At 45.9% G+C, this 16,035-nt stretch overlaps 2 protein-coding genes across 2 annotated transcripts in view; both read right to left on the minus strand.

Moving 5' to 3' along the window:
* Positions 1-267: 267 nt before the first annotated feature.
* LOC109414177 (uncharacterized) overlaps positions 268-16,035 on the minus strand; it is a gene marked incomplete at its 3' end in the record, with an annotated part of 195,054 nt that continues 179,286 nt past the window's right edge. The window contains 3 exon segments of the mRNA XM_062859543.1: positions 268-350; positions 417-1,085; positions 1,151-1,637. Coding sequence (XP_062715527.1) covers positions 268-350; positions 417-1,085; positions 1,151-1,637 — 1,239 coding nt within the window.
* Positions 12,830-15,328, minus strand: LOC109414176 (cilia- and flagella-associated protein 157). Its single transcript, XM_019687960.3, has one exon. The coding sequence runs from the start codon at positions 14,604-14,606 to the stop codon at positions 12,873-12,875; it is 1,734 nt and encodes a 577-aa protein (XP_019543505.3). The 5' UTR covers positions 14,607-15,328; the 3' UTR covers positions 12,830-12,872.

A 16,035-nucleotide genomic window follows, 5' to 3' on the forward strand; every position in this document is an offset into this window, starting at 1 on the left:
TCTCTGGTAAAATTTCCTATAAGGGTTTCTGGAAGATACTCCTACTGAAATACTTCGGATAATTCCAGATTGAATTATTGGAGCAATCTCTAGCGGAATTCTTGAAGGAATATATGGAGTAATCCCTGAAAAAATCTCTGAAGGAACACTTGCAAACATACCTGAAAGAATTTCTGTTGACATTCCTTTGGGAATCCCTGTAGAACGCCCCCTGCCCCCTCCTCTCTGACTACGCCCATGGTAAATGTATTAGCAATCGTTACTTACAATGTCTGATGGGCTTATGTTCGTCAAAGTGATCGTACTGCTACTACTGGGAATAGGTGTTTTCTCGTTTGGTGACCTCTCTCCTGTAAAAAATACAATTCAGTTAAATCATCTATACGTCGCTCTACTCACGCAAAATGCTAACTTACCTTCACTTTTACTCTGATTTCGCCGTTCGGGAGTCGTTTTCTGTATTCTTCTGGTTACCAGCGGAGTCTCCTCTCGGTTCAACGTAGAGTACGCTGAGCTGACATTTGTTGACTGGTCGTCTGAGTAGGGTTCGATGATTTCCTTCGATGAACTACCACCATCGCTCCCGTTGGGATGATCCAGGTTGTTCAGGTTGTGCAGTGGAATCTCGTCCACCTTTTCCGTCGATACGGCCTTCCCACTGAGTTCCGTGCTGCCATCCGACGGTACGTCATAATTCTCGATACTGTATTCTACGCTTTCGCGAAGTCGATCGTGCTTGACGGTGCCCTTTTTGGGTCGCAGCTTCACGTAAGAAACGATTTCCGATATCAACGTTGTTGTCGACATGGCACGCGATCGCGGTTGTTGAGTGTTGCTCAAGGACACGGCCGAGCCGAACAGGGTATGAGCTGGCGAATCCGGTTCCATCCGACTGGTTGCCAGTTCATATTTCCTATATCGGAAAACGTACTGCAACAACAGCAGAAAACTTATAAAGATAACGAAACTTATAAATACTATTGCACATATATGAGCTAAGGTGAGATTGGCATAGCTGAACGATTGCACGAATGGCATGATGACTTTGCTGGCCATCGAAATGGACACGTTGTTGGGTGAGATTTCTGGAAAATTTAAGAATCGATGAATATTGATTTCTTAAAGAAATTAATATCTTCGCTTTGCATACTTATTTGTTCCGCCTGTCCCAGAAACCCAGCAATACAGTTCTCGTCATAGTGTTGCATCTTCTTCGAGTGGAACTCCACCAACAGTTGATGACCCGTAGAGTCCGCACTCTTACCAGATTCCACATGCCCCGAAGCGTACTCCAGGATCAACTCATGAGATAGCTTGTCGCCATCACGAACCTTCAGCCACTGCTGGTCGCACGGAAACTTGCTGTAGTCCATGGTGAACCGTATCCGATGTCCTTCGTCACCTTGGACCAACCAGAGACTCCGCTCGGGGCAGCTTTCCGATGAGGATGCTATCAGCCGCTTCGGTTTAACCGTGCCCAGGTGAATGATGCACCCGCAGCGACAAGCCGGTCCAACCTCCGTACTAACGTCGGCAATTTCCGCCGGGAGATTGCTGCCGGCTCCGGGACTGAACATGCACTCCCACGAGTCGAACGATGTCTGCGTGCCGCAGCGCTCGGTTTGTACGGAGGCTCCCTGTCGGTAAAGAATAGGTGTATCAGTGCAGTGATTAAAGGAAAAGCAGGCAATAATATTAAGTCTTCCATAGATTATGATGTGGAGGATACAACTCTTTCTAGCATTATGTAAAAAACAATTCAAATACCAGCATGCAGTTTTTGGGAAGATTCGCAAGAACTTCAGTAGAATTTTTCAATCACAGTAGGCCTAGAATATGGTTATATTTGTGTTTACCATCAATTAGTCATAGCGAGTTGTAAAAATAAAAAGATCATTCCGTAACATTCTCAACAAAACCTGGTTTTCGCTGGAGAATCCAACAGGTTATCGGTCCAGACCAGTGAATCAAAATTCAACCATCGCGCAACAATAATGACAATGTCGCAACCTGTATTTGTTGCGACAATCCACCCAATGCAACATAAGTTTGTCCCAACTTAAAAATAATAGGATTCACCACGAGTTGAAAGATTTTTAAGCCTTGAATTGCGATTTTCGAACGGTAACTTCGAGTCGGTAAACACTTCAACTCTGCTGAAGATCTATCATCAAACAGTTTCGATTTTGGGTTAGTAATAATTAATTATTCACGAGTTCAAAAGTACGCAACAAATTCAGCTTCAGTTTTGTCTGCAACAAAAAAAATCGAGATCATGTCATTATCTGTTACCAGAAGGGATAAAGAGTAATCCTCGCGCCTTCTTTGCTGCTTGTTTTGTGTCTCTTTTGTCTGACAATTCTCTTCATTGAGTGCTTTGTTGAGTTGTGATTTCCGTTTGGAGCTAACAATCGTGTAGGAAAATGAATTTCGTAAAGCTGGGCATCAAACAATTAACGTATACGGCAACTACGAAACCTGGACGATTCGAGCTTGTCAGGTGATCCCAGGTCAGGTGTTGACCCGAAAAGGTTTGTGGAGCTACGTATCTGCTGAAGCTACAGGTGAGGAAAAGACGAATGACGAGTTGGCGCTCCACGCTATCGGATTGTTGATCGAAGACGCTCAACTAAGAATCATTAAGGATGCCGGTAGAGCAAGATAAGCTAGGACACTGCTGAAGGACTATTATGTGAAGGATTCATCGGTTGGGAAGGTTGTGCTGCATAAAAGTTGTCAAAGCTTGAGCTTGAAGAAGGTGGTGAATCCTGGAAAGAACTATTGGAGTAACCCCAGAAGGAACTTCAGGGGGAATTCCTTACAAAGATTAGAGGAACTCCTTTAAAAATTGTTGAAGGAATTTCACAAGGAACTCGTGTAGGAACTTCGTAAGGAACTCCATGAGTAATTCCATGAAGAATGCAACAAGAACCTCTGGAGTATTCCGTAATAGACTTCTGGAGAATTTCTATTCCATGAACATCTGGAAGAATTCTAAAATGGACTTCCGAAAGAATTTTATAATGATCTGCAGGAGTTCCAGAAGAAACAGGAAAGAGTTCTTAGCAGAATCCTAGATAGAGTTCCTCAAAAAAAATCCGGAAGCAGTTTCTGAAAAAAAAAAAAATAATCCTGGAGAAATGCCAGAAGGAGTTCCCAAAAGAAAGTCGAAAGAAGTTCCTGGAGTTCCTGGAGGATTCTCAGAAGAAGATGTTGGAGCAATTCCGGAAGGAATTCTTAAACAGTCCCGGAAAGACTTACCGCAGGAATCCCGGGAGGAGTTCTTGAAGTAATCCCTGAAGTAGTTCCTGAAAGAATCCCAGAACAAGTTCTTGGAAGAATTCCGGGGAAAGTTTTTGGAAGATTCCCTGAAGAAGTTTCCAGAGGAACCCCGGGAGAAGTTTTCAAAGGAATCTCGGAAGGAGCTCTTAGAGATATTCAGAAAAGAGTTAGGTGCTGTCCATAAACCACATAGACTCATCTCAAAACACATTCTCTCCCCTCGTAGACTTTCGTCCATACATTTTTTTTTTTTTAATTTGAATGGAACGTAGACTTTGGCCAGACCCCCCGTCCACCCCTAAGAGTCTACGTAGTTTATGGATAGGCTCTTGAATTAGGAGGAATCTAGAAAGAAGATCCTCGAAGAAGTTGGTAAGGGGTTCTCATGCGATTCCCGGAAGGAATTCTCGGAGAAATTCCGCAAAGAATTCCTGACGTAATCTTGGAAGTAGTTCCTGAAAGAATCCCGGAAGAAGTTCTTAGAGAATACCTGGACGGATTTCCTAGATGAACCTCAGAATTCCTAAGGAAATTCCCTATAAAATCTCAGAAGTAGGTACTACAGGAATCTCACGTGGACTCCTGAAGAAGTTCTTAAGGAATCCCTGCAGGATTTTTGGAAGGAGGTACTGAAGAAATTCCGTAATGAATTTGCTGAAGCAAACCAGGAAAGATCTTCTATAGGAATCCCGGAAGAAATCTCTGGTGAAGTTCCTGGAAGGATCCCAGCAGGAACATTTAGTGTACACCCAAATTTTGATTCAGGTGAAATCTATTTAGTTCCTTCCATTATGGTTATGCTACCTAAATTGCATTTGATGATGTACAGAGCAGTAAAAGAGTACTAAAGAGGCATAAAGTTAGTTTACTGAAAAAAGCAGAGTTAAGAGTTAAGGGACAATTTTCGGTGTGTCTAAGGGGTAAATGTTTAAGAACATCCGAGAACTGCCTGGAGTTTAGGCCATCTGATCTTCTAGCGTAATAAGTGATCTATTGGAGCATTATGAATAAAATTCATGATTGCACAGTTCTATGCAACTAGGGTAATTTTCCAATTGTTGCACGACTAAAAACTCGCCTATTGTTGCACACTCCATGTTATTCTTATGAGGTGTGCAACAATTGGCGAATCCTTAGCCGTGCAACAATTGGCAAATTACCCTACTATATGCTGTTAAGTGGTGAGTTTATTTTCTGTTTGAGGACCTCCAAGACCTTCCTTAAGTATAGGTCATCGGATCTACCAGCGTTGGTTGTCTCTAAGAGCTTTATGACTAACGTTCATACTCACACAGCTCCAGGTAACTTTGATCTATCGAGTGGCGAGTTCGATAATTCTCTAAAGGTCTCCCTTGAGTAAAGATCATTGAATCTGCGAGAACTACTAGTTGTAACTATTAGGATTATGAAGAAGGTTCATACTCACACAGCCTCTAGAATATATGTTCTACCTAGTCTAAAGTTCTATGATCGAGAACTCCCTGGAGTTTAGCCCATCTGATCTACAAGTGTAATCATTCATCTATTGGAGCCAAGATTGGAGCACACACAGCCTTATGTAAGTATGTTTTGTCAAGTGGTGAGTTCATTGTAAGTTTGTAGATCTCCAGAACTTCCTTGAGTATAGGTCATCGGATCTACCAGCGTAGGTGGTTATCTCTAAGAGCTATATGATTAAGGTTCATACACACAGAGCCTCAGGTAGCTAAAATCTATCAAGTGGTGAGTTTGATGATGATGATGACCCCTAACTACAAGAACTCCCTTGAGTAAAGGTCATCGAATCTACGAGAGCTACTAGTTGTATTTACAAAAAAAATATGAATGAGGTTCATACTTTTAGCAGAGCGTAATTCGGAACGAATATATAAAAACTCGTGTGGTTGTTATCGAGTACAAACTTGGAATGAGTCTTTTATTGACGTTTCTCGTTACACACATCAAGGAGCAAAGTATTTATTATGTCAGGTATAGGATGGTACACTGTGATATAAAAGTAGGTAAATGCTAGATTGTTACTCTCAACATCCCGCCTCAATCAGCTACTCCTACCATCTCTCTAAACTTCCGGAACCGTGGTGCCGGTAACCCTTTGGTTAACATGTCAGCAGGCTGCTCATCCGTCGGTAGATACTTGAGGACAAGCTTGCCCCTTTCGATCAGCTCCCGGACGAAACAATACTGAACTTCGATATGCTTCATCCGTTTCAGCTTTCGTGGATCCGACGTAATTGAAATACACGGTTGGTTGTCCTCGAAAAGCGTGACGGGCTCATTCACTTCTCGCTGGACAGACTTGAGTAGGTTGACGACCCACATCGACTCACAGCTTGCTTGACAGAGAGCCATGAGCTCTGCCTCGGTGGATGACAGCGCTACGGACGACTGTTTCTTCGTAGACCAAACCACAGTTTGACCATGCAGCTTGACTACTAATCCGGATACCGATCTCCTATCGTTCGGGTCGTTTCCCCAATCCGCGTCGGCAAACACCGCAACAGGTTCCGCTTCTGAACGTCGATACACCAACTGATAATCCGCTGTTCCTCGAAGGTATCGCAGCACCCTCCGCAGGTGCGTCCAGTGCTCTTCCGTTGCACAACATTGGAAGCCGGCGAAGTAGTTTACCGCCGCACAGATGTCTGGTCTGGAAGTCACTGTGAGATACATTAGACAACCGATCAATTCACGGTACGGCTTGTCCGTGAACATTGTCGGATCGTTCCCTTTCTCGAGACGCAGGTGGGGGTCCATTGGCACTGGCGACGGTTTGCAGTTAGCCATGCCAAATCGCTCGAGTACCGCTTCGATGTACGCCTTCTGACCAATTTTCCTCAGTCCCGCCTCACGGTCACGCTGGATATTCAACCCCAGGAAGTTGCGCACGTCCTGCAGGTCCTTCATTTCAAACTCTGCAGAAAACTTCCTCTTCAAACTCTGGATCGCCTTCAGTGAGTTGCTCGCTATAAGTACATCGTCCACGTAGATCAGAACGTAGATGACGACACCGTTGCTTATCCAGAAGTAGAAACAGTAGTCGTGTTCACTTCTCTTGAACCCGAGCTTGTCGATGAACTCGTGGAATCGCAGGTTCCAGTTCCGCGAGGACTGCTTCAAGCCATAGATGGCTCTTTTCAAACGGCAGACTCGATTACTCCCCGCCTCAAAGCCAGGCGGCGGACGCATGTAGATTTCCTCTTCTAACATGCCGTTCAAGAAGGCGCTCTTGACGTCCATTTGGTGGACGTACCACCCTTCGTGGTTCGCAAGCGCCAGAAGGATCCGTACCGTAGACATCTTCGCAACTGGTGAGTAGGTCTCGACAAAGTCAAAACCCTGACGCTGCGTGAAGCCACGCGCCACCAACCTGGCTTTGTACTTATCGATCCTTCCGTCACTGCACCGCTTGATCTTAAAAATCCACTTGCTGTCCACAATCTTCCTCCCGGTCGGGGGTTCCACCAAGGTCCACGTATCATTTCGTTGGAGTGCTTCGAGCTCTTCTTCTATCGCCTGCTTCCACATTGGCCAGTCCGGACGCTTTCTCAATTCACCGATATCCGAGGAAATCCCGTCCACGAAGTTTTCCGCACACAGAGCAAACACCGACACGTTCATGTCGAAATCGTTGTGCCACTTCGGGGGCGCTACAGTTCTGCCGCTCCGTCGCACACCAGGTTCCGTTTCGCGTCCAGTATCGGGCTGCTCAGCCGATTCTTCTTCCGAAAAGAAATCTTCTTCCGAGTCTTCTTCGTCCTGCAGTGCCGGCTCCACCAGCCTCGCTTTCGGCTCTGATTTCGATTCCCGCACTACGACCGTATCATCTTCGTCCGTCTGATTTCCAATCGGCGACCGAAATTCAAGTTCGTTTTCGTTAAAGACAATGTCCCGCGTCGATCACTTTCTTACCGTTCCACATTTGGAGCGTAACCGACGAACTGCACTTTCTGTGCTTTTGAGTCCAGTTTCTTCCGCAACTGCTTGGGTACATGGATGTAACAGTCACTACCGAATACGCGCAAGTTCGACATATTCGGCTTTTTGCCATACCACGCCTCATACGGAGTGATATCGCCATCGACCGCGACGCTCGGACTACGATTCAACACGTACACACTCGTATACACGGCCTCGACCCACAGTTCTTTCGGAACACCGCTAGCCTCAAGCATCGATCGCGACTTTTCCACTACCGTTCGGTTCAGACGTTCACTAACGCCGTTCTGCTCCGGCGTGTACGGAACAGTCGTCTCCAGCTGAATCCCGCGCTTCTTGCAGAACTTCTTCATCGCCTTGCCCGTATACTCGCCTCCAATATCGCAACGGAGTCGCGAGATCCGAACGCCGAAGTGAGCAGTCGCCATCGCCTCGTAGTCCATGAACCGTTGTATTACCTCGTCCTTCGTCCTGATAGCGTACACCACCGCAACGTGCGTAAAATCGTCCGTAAAGGTTACGAAGTACGAACTTCCATCCCATGCCACGGGCGTGACAGGTCCACACACGTCGCTATGGACAATCTCCAACGGTCTTCCGGTTCGTTTTTCTGGGTGCCGCCGAAATGGTTCTCTTGTCAGCTTTCCGTGGATGCACGGCTCGCACAAAATCTTCGCACCTCCAGCCTTCACGCGATCCACATCAAAACCTTCAACCATGTTCTTGGTCAAGAGCTTCAGAAGATTGTCGTTCCCCAAATGACCGTACCTGTGGTGCCACAACTCCAGCTCACGGTCCACTTTGCCAGTCACCAACGCCTTCGCTTCAGAATCCCGTCGCTCGTACTGAAAATCCATCGCATAGAGCCTTCCGGATTGCCTACCCGTTGCTACAACCTCCCCATCAGCTTCTACAGTCACGCAACCGTTGAAGAACACAACCTTCTTCCCGGTGGCTTCCAGCCGCCTGAGCGACAACAGATTTAGCGACAACTCGGGTATGAACAAAACGTCTTCCATGTTAACCTGGATTCTCTCCTCGCCTACTAGTGCCTGAACAACTACTCGACCCTTGTACCTGGCTAGCAAACTGCTACCGCTCTTGGCGGTTTGAATCACTACTGGCCTATCTAACTTCTGGAGACTATCGAAAAGGGATTTGTCATTTGACATGTGCTCTGACGCGCCGCTATCTAAGTACCATTTGGATTCCACCCTGGAACCGACGGCCACCAGTTCAGTGGTATCGGCTGCTACGAACGAAACGGTCTTGGTACTCACGTTTGCCTTTTGCGTCGTTTTCTTCGACGGGGCCGTTTCACCCCGCTCCTTCTCACCTCGATTGGGGCACTGGAACTTCTTGTGTCCAAGGCCGCCACAATTGAAACATTTCAGCTTACCTTGCTTGCTGGACTTTCCCGAAAACGCAGCCTCGTTGGAGCTTGCCTCCGCTCGCTGGCCACGCCGCTTCGCTTCGACGTCGAGGTAGTTCCGCCGGACGAGATCCATGGTTAACCGATCGGACACCGCCTCCATGGCAGTGGTCACCGCGTCGTAGGACTCCGGCATCGTGATCATGAGATGGCAGATCACATCTTCTTCCTCCATCCGAGCGCCAGCTCCTTTCACCTCCCGCACCAAACGGTCGAAGCGCAAAAAATGGTCCTGAAGTGGCTCCTTTTCGTCGTATCGCATCATCAATAATTGCTTCTTCAACAGGAACCGGCTTGTGATGCTCTTCCTTTCGAAGATGTTGTGGAGGGCATCCCAGGTCTTCTTCGGGGAATCCTTGTCCTTCACGTATTTACATTTACATTTATTTACATTTATTCACTTTACATCAACAGACAACTTTGTCCCAATGATGGTTAAAACTATTTGATACTACCAACTATTCCAGGTGGCTGTCGGCGATCGTCTGGATCAAGACCGAGTGACACTTGTTGTCCTCCCTCACGCGAGCGGCACGTTTCCTCTTCTTCTCTGCCTTCACCGCTTCGGCTTCCGTGTCCAGAATGTCCCAGAACGCTTCCTCCTCCGCCTCCGTTTCGATGCAATGTAGGACTTCCAATTGCTGCAGGTACGCCCGTACCCGGAAGCTCCAATTGTTGAAGCCACTTCCATCAAACGGCTTAATGCGAAGCGATTTGACTTCCTCCTCCATTCTGCCGGAATTTTCACCTCAGCTGCGACAGGTTTTAACGTGCACGAACACGCACAACACCCAGCCAACGACGCCTAATGCTGCTGACGAAAACAAATGTCACACTCCTCCACCGACTCTCTCGCTGGCTCACGCAATCGAACCGGAAAAACTTTCGAACCCGGACCGGAACCGACTCAACGAAACTCTACGGAACTTTCCGCGCGCTATGGCCGCTTCCGTCGCTGGGCCCATAACCTTTTAGCAGAGCGTAATTCGGAACGAATATATAAAAACTCGTGTGGTTGTTATCGAGTACAAACTTGGAATGAATCTTTTATTGACGTTTCTCGTTACACACATCAAGGAGCAAAGTATTTATTATGTCAGGTATAGGATGGTACACTGTGATATAAAAGTAGGTAAATGCTAGATTGTTACTCTCAACACATACTCACATAGCCTCAGGCATCTATGTTCTATCGAGTGGTGGATTCTATGGATTGTATATATGATTGTATAGGAGTATCCGAGAACTCTTTGGAGTTTGGGCCATCTGATCTACAAGCGTAATCAGTAATGTATTGGACTATTACGAACGAAACTTTTGCTTGTATAGCCTCATGTAACCATGTGCTGTCAAGTGGAGAGTTCATTCCGTGGTTCATTCTCTGTTTGAGGAATTCCAAGAAACCTTCTGAAACGTCCATAAACGCTTTGAAACGCCTCTGAAACACCCATGAAAAATCCGTGAATTTCACTTTAAGCCTCTGAAGCTCCCTTAAACCTCCCCGAAACCTTCTAAAACGCCATGTAACGCATTGACCATCCTTGAAACGCCCCTAAAACCCCAATGAAACCTCCGGTAAATTTATCTGAGAGCATCTAAGACCTCCTAAACCCCCTCTGAAACATCCTGAAACGCATTGAAGTGCTTAGGAACGCCTCTGAAACCCCCATGAAACCTCCGTGAAATTCATCTGCGAGCCTTCTGAAGCCCCCTTAAACCTCCCTGAAACCCTTTTAAATACTCTGAATCGTCATGAAACGCATCGAGCGTCCTTGAAACGATTTAAAACGCCCCTAAAACTCCTATGAAACCTCCGTGAAATTCATCTAAGAGCCTCTGAAGCCCCATAAATCCCTTTGAAACCTCTTGAAATGCCCCGAAACGCTTTGAAACGCCTCTGAAAACCCCATATAACTTTCTGTAAACCCCTTTTAAACCCCCCGGAAACCTTCTGAAACGCGTTGAAACAACTTGAAACACCTTTGAAAACTTCTTGAAACTTCCGTTAAATTTAATTGAACACACTTAAATTAAATCGCCGACCTCAGCAAACGGATTGCCGAGAATCCAACAGCCGAGAATCCGGTAATAATTTTTACTGAATCTCGGTAAAAGTTTTACCGAGATGTCGTTAAAACGTTGCCGAGATCTCGGTAATCCAACTTTTTACCGAGATCTCGGCAAAGTTCACCGAGACTTGGTAATGGTTTACCGAAATCTCGGTAAAAATTTTACCGAGAATCAGTAAATATTTTTTCGAAATATCAGCTGTTGGATTCTCGGTAAACCGTTTACCGATATCAATTTCTGAATTTAAGTGTGAAAGTCTCTGAAGCCACCTAAAAGCCCTCTGAAACCTCCTGAAACTCATTGAAACGCCTTGCAAGGCTTTGAAACAATTTTGAAACCCCCATGGAAGTTTCGGGGAATTAACCTCCTCAAACGCTATGAAACGCCTCTGAAAGTCTCCAGAACCTCCGTGAAACTCACTCGAGAGGGTCAAAAATCCCCCATAACGTCTCAGAAAAGAGCCTCTGAAGCCCCATAAACCCCTCTGCAACCTCCTGAAACGCATATATCCTCCTGAAAGCCTTTCAAGCTCTCTTACATCCCGGCAGCCTTCTGAAACGCCCCAAAACACCTTGAAATGCCTTTGAAACCCCCATGAGACCTCTGTGAAATTCACCTGAGAGCCTCTGAAGCCCCCCTTAAATCTCTCTGAAACCTCCTGAAATGCATTGAAACGCCTTGTAGTGCTTTGAAACAAATTTGAAACCCCCATGGAAGTTCCGTGAAATTGACCTCCTCAAACGCTATGAAACGCCTCTGAAAGTCTGCAGAAACCTCTGCAAAACTCACTCGAGAGAGTGGGAAGTCCTCCAAAACGCCTCAGGAAAGAGCCTCTGATGCCCTCTAAAACCGCTCCGAAACCTCCTTGCACGCCTTGAAATGGTTTGAAACGCTTTCGCCTCTGAAATTCCTAATGAAACCTCCTGAAACTCGTATTTCGACTATCACTTGTAATCTTCCGCAGTGTCAGTTATCCACTCCTGAAACGCCTATGACAACAATTTTCCAAATGGAGGAGAACGTGCCTCTGGAGCCGACCTACTGATATCTAAAACGCCAATGAACCCCTCCCCCCTTTAAAAGTCCTTTGAAATATCCGATCTCCTTTACATCTAAATGCCTTGACTCCCTTCCCTTTGCATCTGCTAGCCACTTGCCTTTCTCAAACTTTTTTGCAACCTTGAAATTTATTTAGGTAATGAACTAAATCCATTTTGGTTGGATTCATTATCAACACGGATTCAAGTCTTGATTCAAGTAAACATTCCATACAGACAGTCCCTACGGTTTGGATGTATTCTCAGAATGGTCCACTGCACGAATTTATGCTGGCCTGCTTACTCTCACACGAAATTTGACGTTTGAGCGGTGCCGACACCTCTCAAACGTCAAATTTCGAGTGAGAGTAAGCAGGCCAGAATAAATTCGTGCAGTAATCTATACATAAAAATATTTGTATTTTATTTAATTTATGCAAACTTTTCCCGTTATCAGTTAGAGGGGAGTCTGTTTTACCTGTTACTGGTCAGAGATTACATGAATAATGGGAAATACGCTCAGGAGGACCTGGAGAAGCAGGAATTCTCAAATGTTGTTACGCCCTTTACACATGTTATTTTAAAGTTCCAGAAATAACTATGGAAGGAACCCGAAAGGGAACACCTGAAGGCAGCGTTGCCATCCTTTTAGATCTATCTGGATTTGTCCAGATTTTTTAGGTCTCCTTTTACAAAAGTCTGTAAGATCCACCCATTTCTTTTCGAAATTTGTAAGATTTTGCCCAGAATTTGTAAGGTTTTGCCCGAAACTTGCAAGGTTTTTCACACGATTCAAACTTTTCGAGACAAAACTTCCTAAACCATCCAGATTTTTCGAAAATTGACCTGGCGCCTTTGCCTAGAGGGATCTTAGGAGGAACTTCTGGAGGATGTCCAGAGGCAGTTCTTTAAGAATCCTAGGTCCCAGAAGAAATTCCTGAAGGAGTCGTATATGTTGTCCGTTGTCTAGTGTAAGTTATTTTCAGTCTGTACAGCCACTGGATGAAGACCTTGTGTAGTTTTCTTGTAAGGGTTTTAAAGTATAATAACCTTTCGGCATGAATAGAAAACACAACATTCAAGCACACAAGCATTTTATTATCACACCAAAAGCTTTAATCCGAGTCACTCTTGGTTGTCCCAAACTCAATCGGTTCATCCTCGAAGACGTCTGGCGCATCAATGATGATATCCTCCGGCTGTTCCTTGTCCGATCCCGTTGAATGCGTCTCAGAACCATGGGCGCTACCTTCGCCTTTAACCGATCGTTTCTCATCCTCTTCCGCCTCGCCTTCCTCCTTAATCTTCTCGGCACTCTTCTCACCCTCCTCCTGCTCACCATCCCCTGCCTCTTGATCCTCGTACGTGCCCTCGTCCGACCCCTTGAACACCAACTGCGATCCGCTCACCACATCGAGGATCACATCGCTGCCGGAAGCGAAACGCAAGCTGACGCTTTCCTGATCCAAGCCCGATGCCAACGAGTTGGCATCCGAACTGATCAGCGGCGAGTCCGGCAGATAGGAAACCTGCGTCTTCGCAATGATCGAATCCATTGTTTCACGTGGTATGACTCCCAGGTCACCTTGCTCATAACCTTCGGCATCTTCCGGAATCGTCGCTACGGAAACTGTTACTAGCGGTTTTAACTCCAGGTCTGTAAGGGTGTTCAGAAGGTCCGCGATCAGGCGCTTGCGTTTGATTTCCTGGTATGGGAGGTCGTCTTCCAGTTCGTCCTCTTTGAAGGCCGAGCGAACCGTGAAGCGTACGGTTTTGAGGATCTCCGAGATGCGATCGAATTCTTTTCGGTTGTGATCTGATTCGTTGCGAAGCGACTGGCGATCGGTGTTGATGAAGTGGATGTATTGTTCGAGGATTCGGACCTTCTGGCGGAGATGGTTGTATTCCTTCTTCGTGGACTGCGTTTCTGTCTCGAATTCGTCCGCCTTCTCCTTGTATGCGTGCAGTTGGGCATTCCTGTGCAACTGCTGTTCGTATTGGTCGGCTAGTTGCTTGATCAAGTCCAACCGTTCCTGGCAAGTCTGCATCAGACGTTGTTTCTCCACCAGATCGATTTCTGCTTGGTTCCGTAGCTCCGCGTTTTGGGCCTTCAAATCTGCGAATTGTTTCTCCAATCGTTCTTGGGTGAAGATCATCCGATCCATTTCGTTGTTCAATGCGATGTTTTCGCGGACAAGCCTTTGGGTGTGAGCGGCAACTCGAATCTCCGAAGATTTGGTGAACTCCGTGGAAAGCTGAAGCAGTTTGTTCTCCACATCTTTTCGCAATCGGTCCTTGTCCAGTATGACCTTGCGTTCCATTTCGTACAGGGTCGTCTTGTGCCGCTTGTTTTGCTCTTTCAGCTCCGTATCCTGTGCGTCGAATTTCGCCATCAGTTCATCCCGCTGCATACGGAACTCTTCCATTGAATTCAACTTGCCCGTGAGCAGCTTTATTTCCGATGTAAGCTGTTCGTGCATGGCTTTGTACTTTGCATCCAAGCTGACGATTTTCTCCTGACATTCTGTATTCTCCTGATCTCGAACCTTGGATAACTCACTCAACTTGTCCTCCAGTTCGATAATAACTGCTAATTTTTCCTGCAATGTGCGATCCAAGAAGGCCGTAACATCCGCTCGATCTTCCTCGATCTGCTTCAGCTTACTCTCAAGCTCCTCATTTCGCTCTTCAATCTTCACGTTGTGCGTCCTCAATCGAGCCAACTTTTGGTTCAAATCGTTGATGGTTATTTCGAAGAACTGTCGGTCCACGGCACTCAGTCCATCCACCGGTTGGATATCCGGTACGGCTTTCTTAGCTTTCTTGGGCTTTTTCTCCTTGGGAGGCATTTTAGCGTTAACTTGAGACTGTAAATTTGCTTCTTTACCCTTTGGAATGTCGCGCTCAACTGCAGGAAATACCCAGGTTGCTTTGATTTTGAGTCAGCAGCGAGGGCCCGCGAAAAGCCCGTCGGCATGCTGCTATCGATTAAATTTCCTTGCAGTAGGTAGCGGTTATGGTTCTTTCCAGCCAACCAACACCCCCAACACGATACACGGGAATGTGTTTTTAGTTACCGTATGGAGGCTTTTCGATAAATTTCGATTACCTTTCCATTCAATGACATTCCATTTATGTGAAGGTAGCACAAATCCATGCCGTCAACGTGAATTTTCAAATGAATTCTGGAACGAATGAAAATTAAAGCCGAATTTTCTTCCAGGTATTGAAATTTAAAACTGTTCAACCCCGTACATACAGCAGACGTCGAGTTCTTTAGGTACCGGAAGGTGAACCCCGTATTTTGCTACGTGTGGTGGGCAGAAGAAACATGCACCAGCAGCACCACACTTTTCACAGAACCATGCGATGGTATAAAGTGAAATAAGCGCACACACGGCGAAAGCATAGCAGGCTCTGGCATCATCGTCGTCATCGTAATACCACCGGCGGCCGACCATCGCCATCGTCTTCGTGTGGTGTGGAAGTCCGGTGGGTGGTAAATTAGAATATGAACATGGTTTTGTCGGCATTTTTTATGCTGGTAATAAATTTTCAATATTTCACCGTCACGCGGTTGCCACTCTCCCGAGTCGCGACTGCACGCTGTTGAGTCTTGGTCGGCCGGCCGGTAGGTACGTTTAAAGTAGGCGGCGTATACGCTAATGGAAGCGCCTGCTTTGATGGGTTGACTTTTGAATGGAGCTCTCGGTTGAAATCCGAAGGCTCTTCATCGCAGGTGGCCTGGCCGGCTAGCTTTTATGGTTTAATGACGGCAGGTGTTACAATTATAAAGAAAATTCCGTTCCTTGCAAGCAATAGTCATATTCTAATATTTGGGTTGTCGATATTAATTGCGTCTACTTCTGACTTTAAACGCAAGTGTTTCATCTCCATAAAACTTGGCGTAATTTTCTTTTACAACATTTTATGCCTAGTACACCAAGTTTTTGCCGTTACAGCATGCACAATTGTTTCATACACGGAAAAAAATCCATTCCCCTAATCATGAATAAAAAATCATGTTCTTATGATGTCTGCCAACTCATAATATCATAATTAAAATTCATAATATCATGAATGAGTTGACCAGAAATATGAATAGAAACAAGCATTTTCATAAATTATATTCATGGTCGCTTCCTAGCGTTACACTTAGGGAACGTTCAAAAATTACGTCCAACATTTTGGGGGGAGGGGGGGTCTAAGAAAGTGTGACAGTACGTGTATTAGGTATAGGAAAATAGCGTGACAGAGGGGGGAGGGGGGGTCTAGAAA

The sequence above is a fragment of the Aedes albopictus genome, chromosome 3 (genome assembly GCF_035046485.1).
Source record: "Aedes albopictus strain Foshan chromosome 3, AalbF5, whole genome shotgun sequence".
Classification (NCBI taxonomy): domain Eukaryota; kingdom Metazoa; phylum Arthropoda; class Insecta; order Diptera; family Culicidae; genus Aedes; species Aedes albopictus.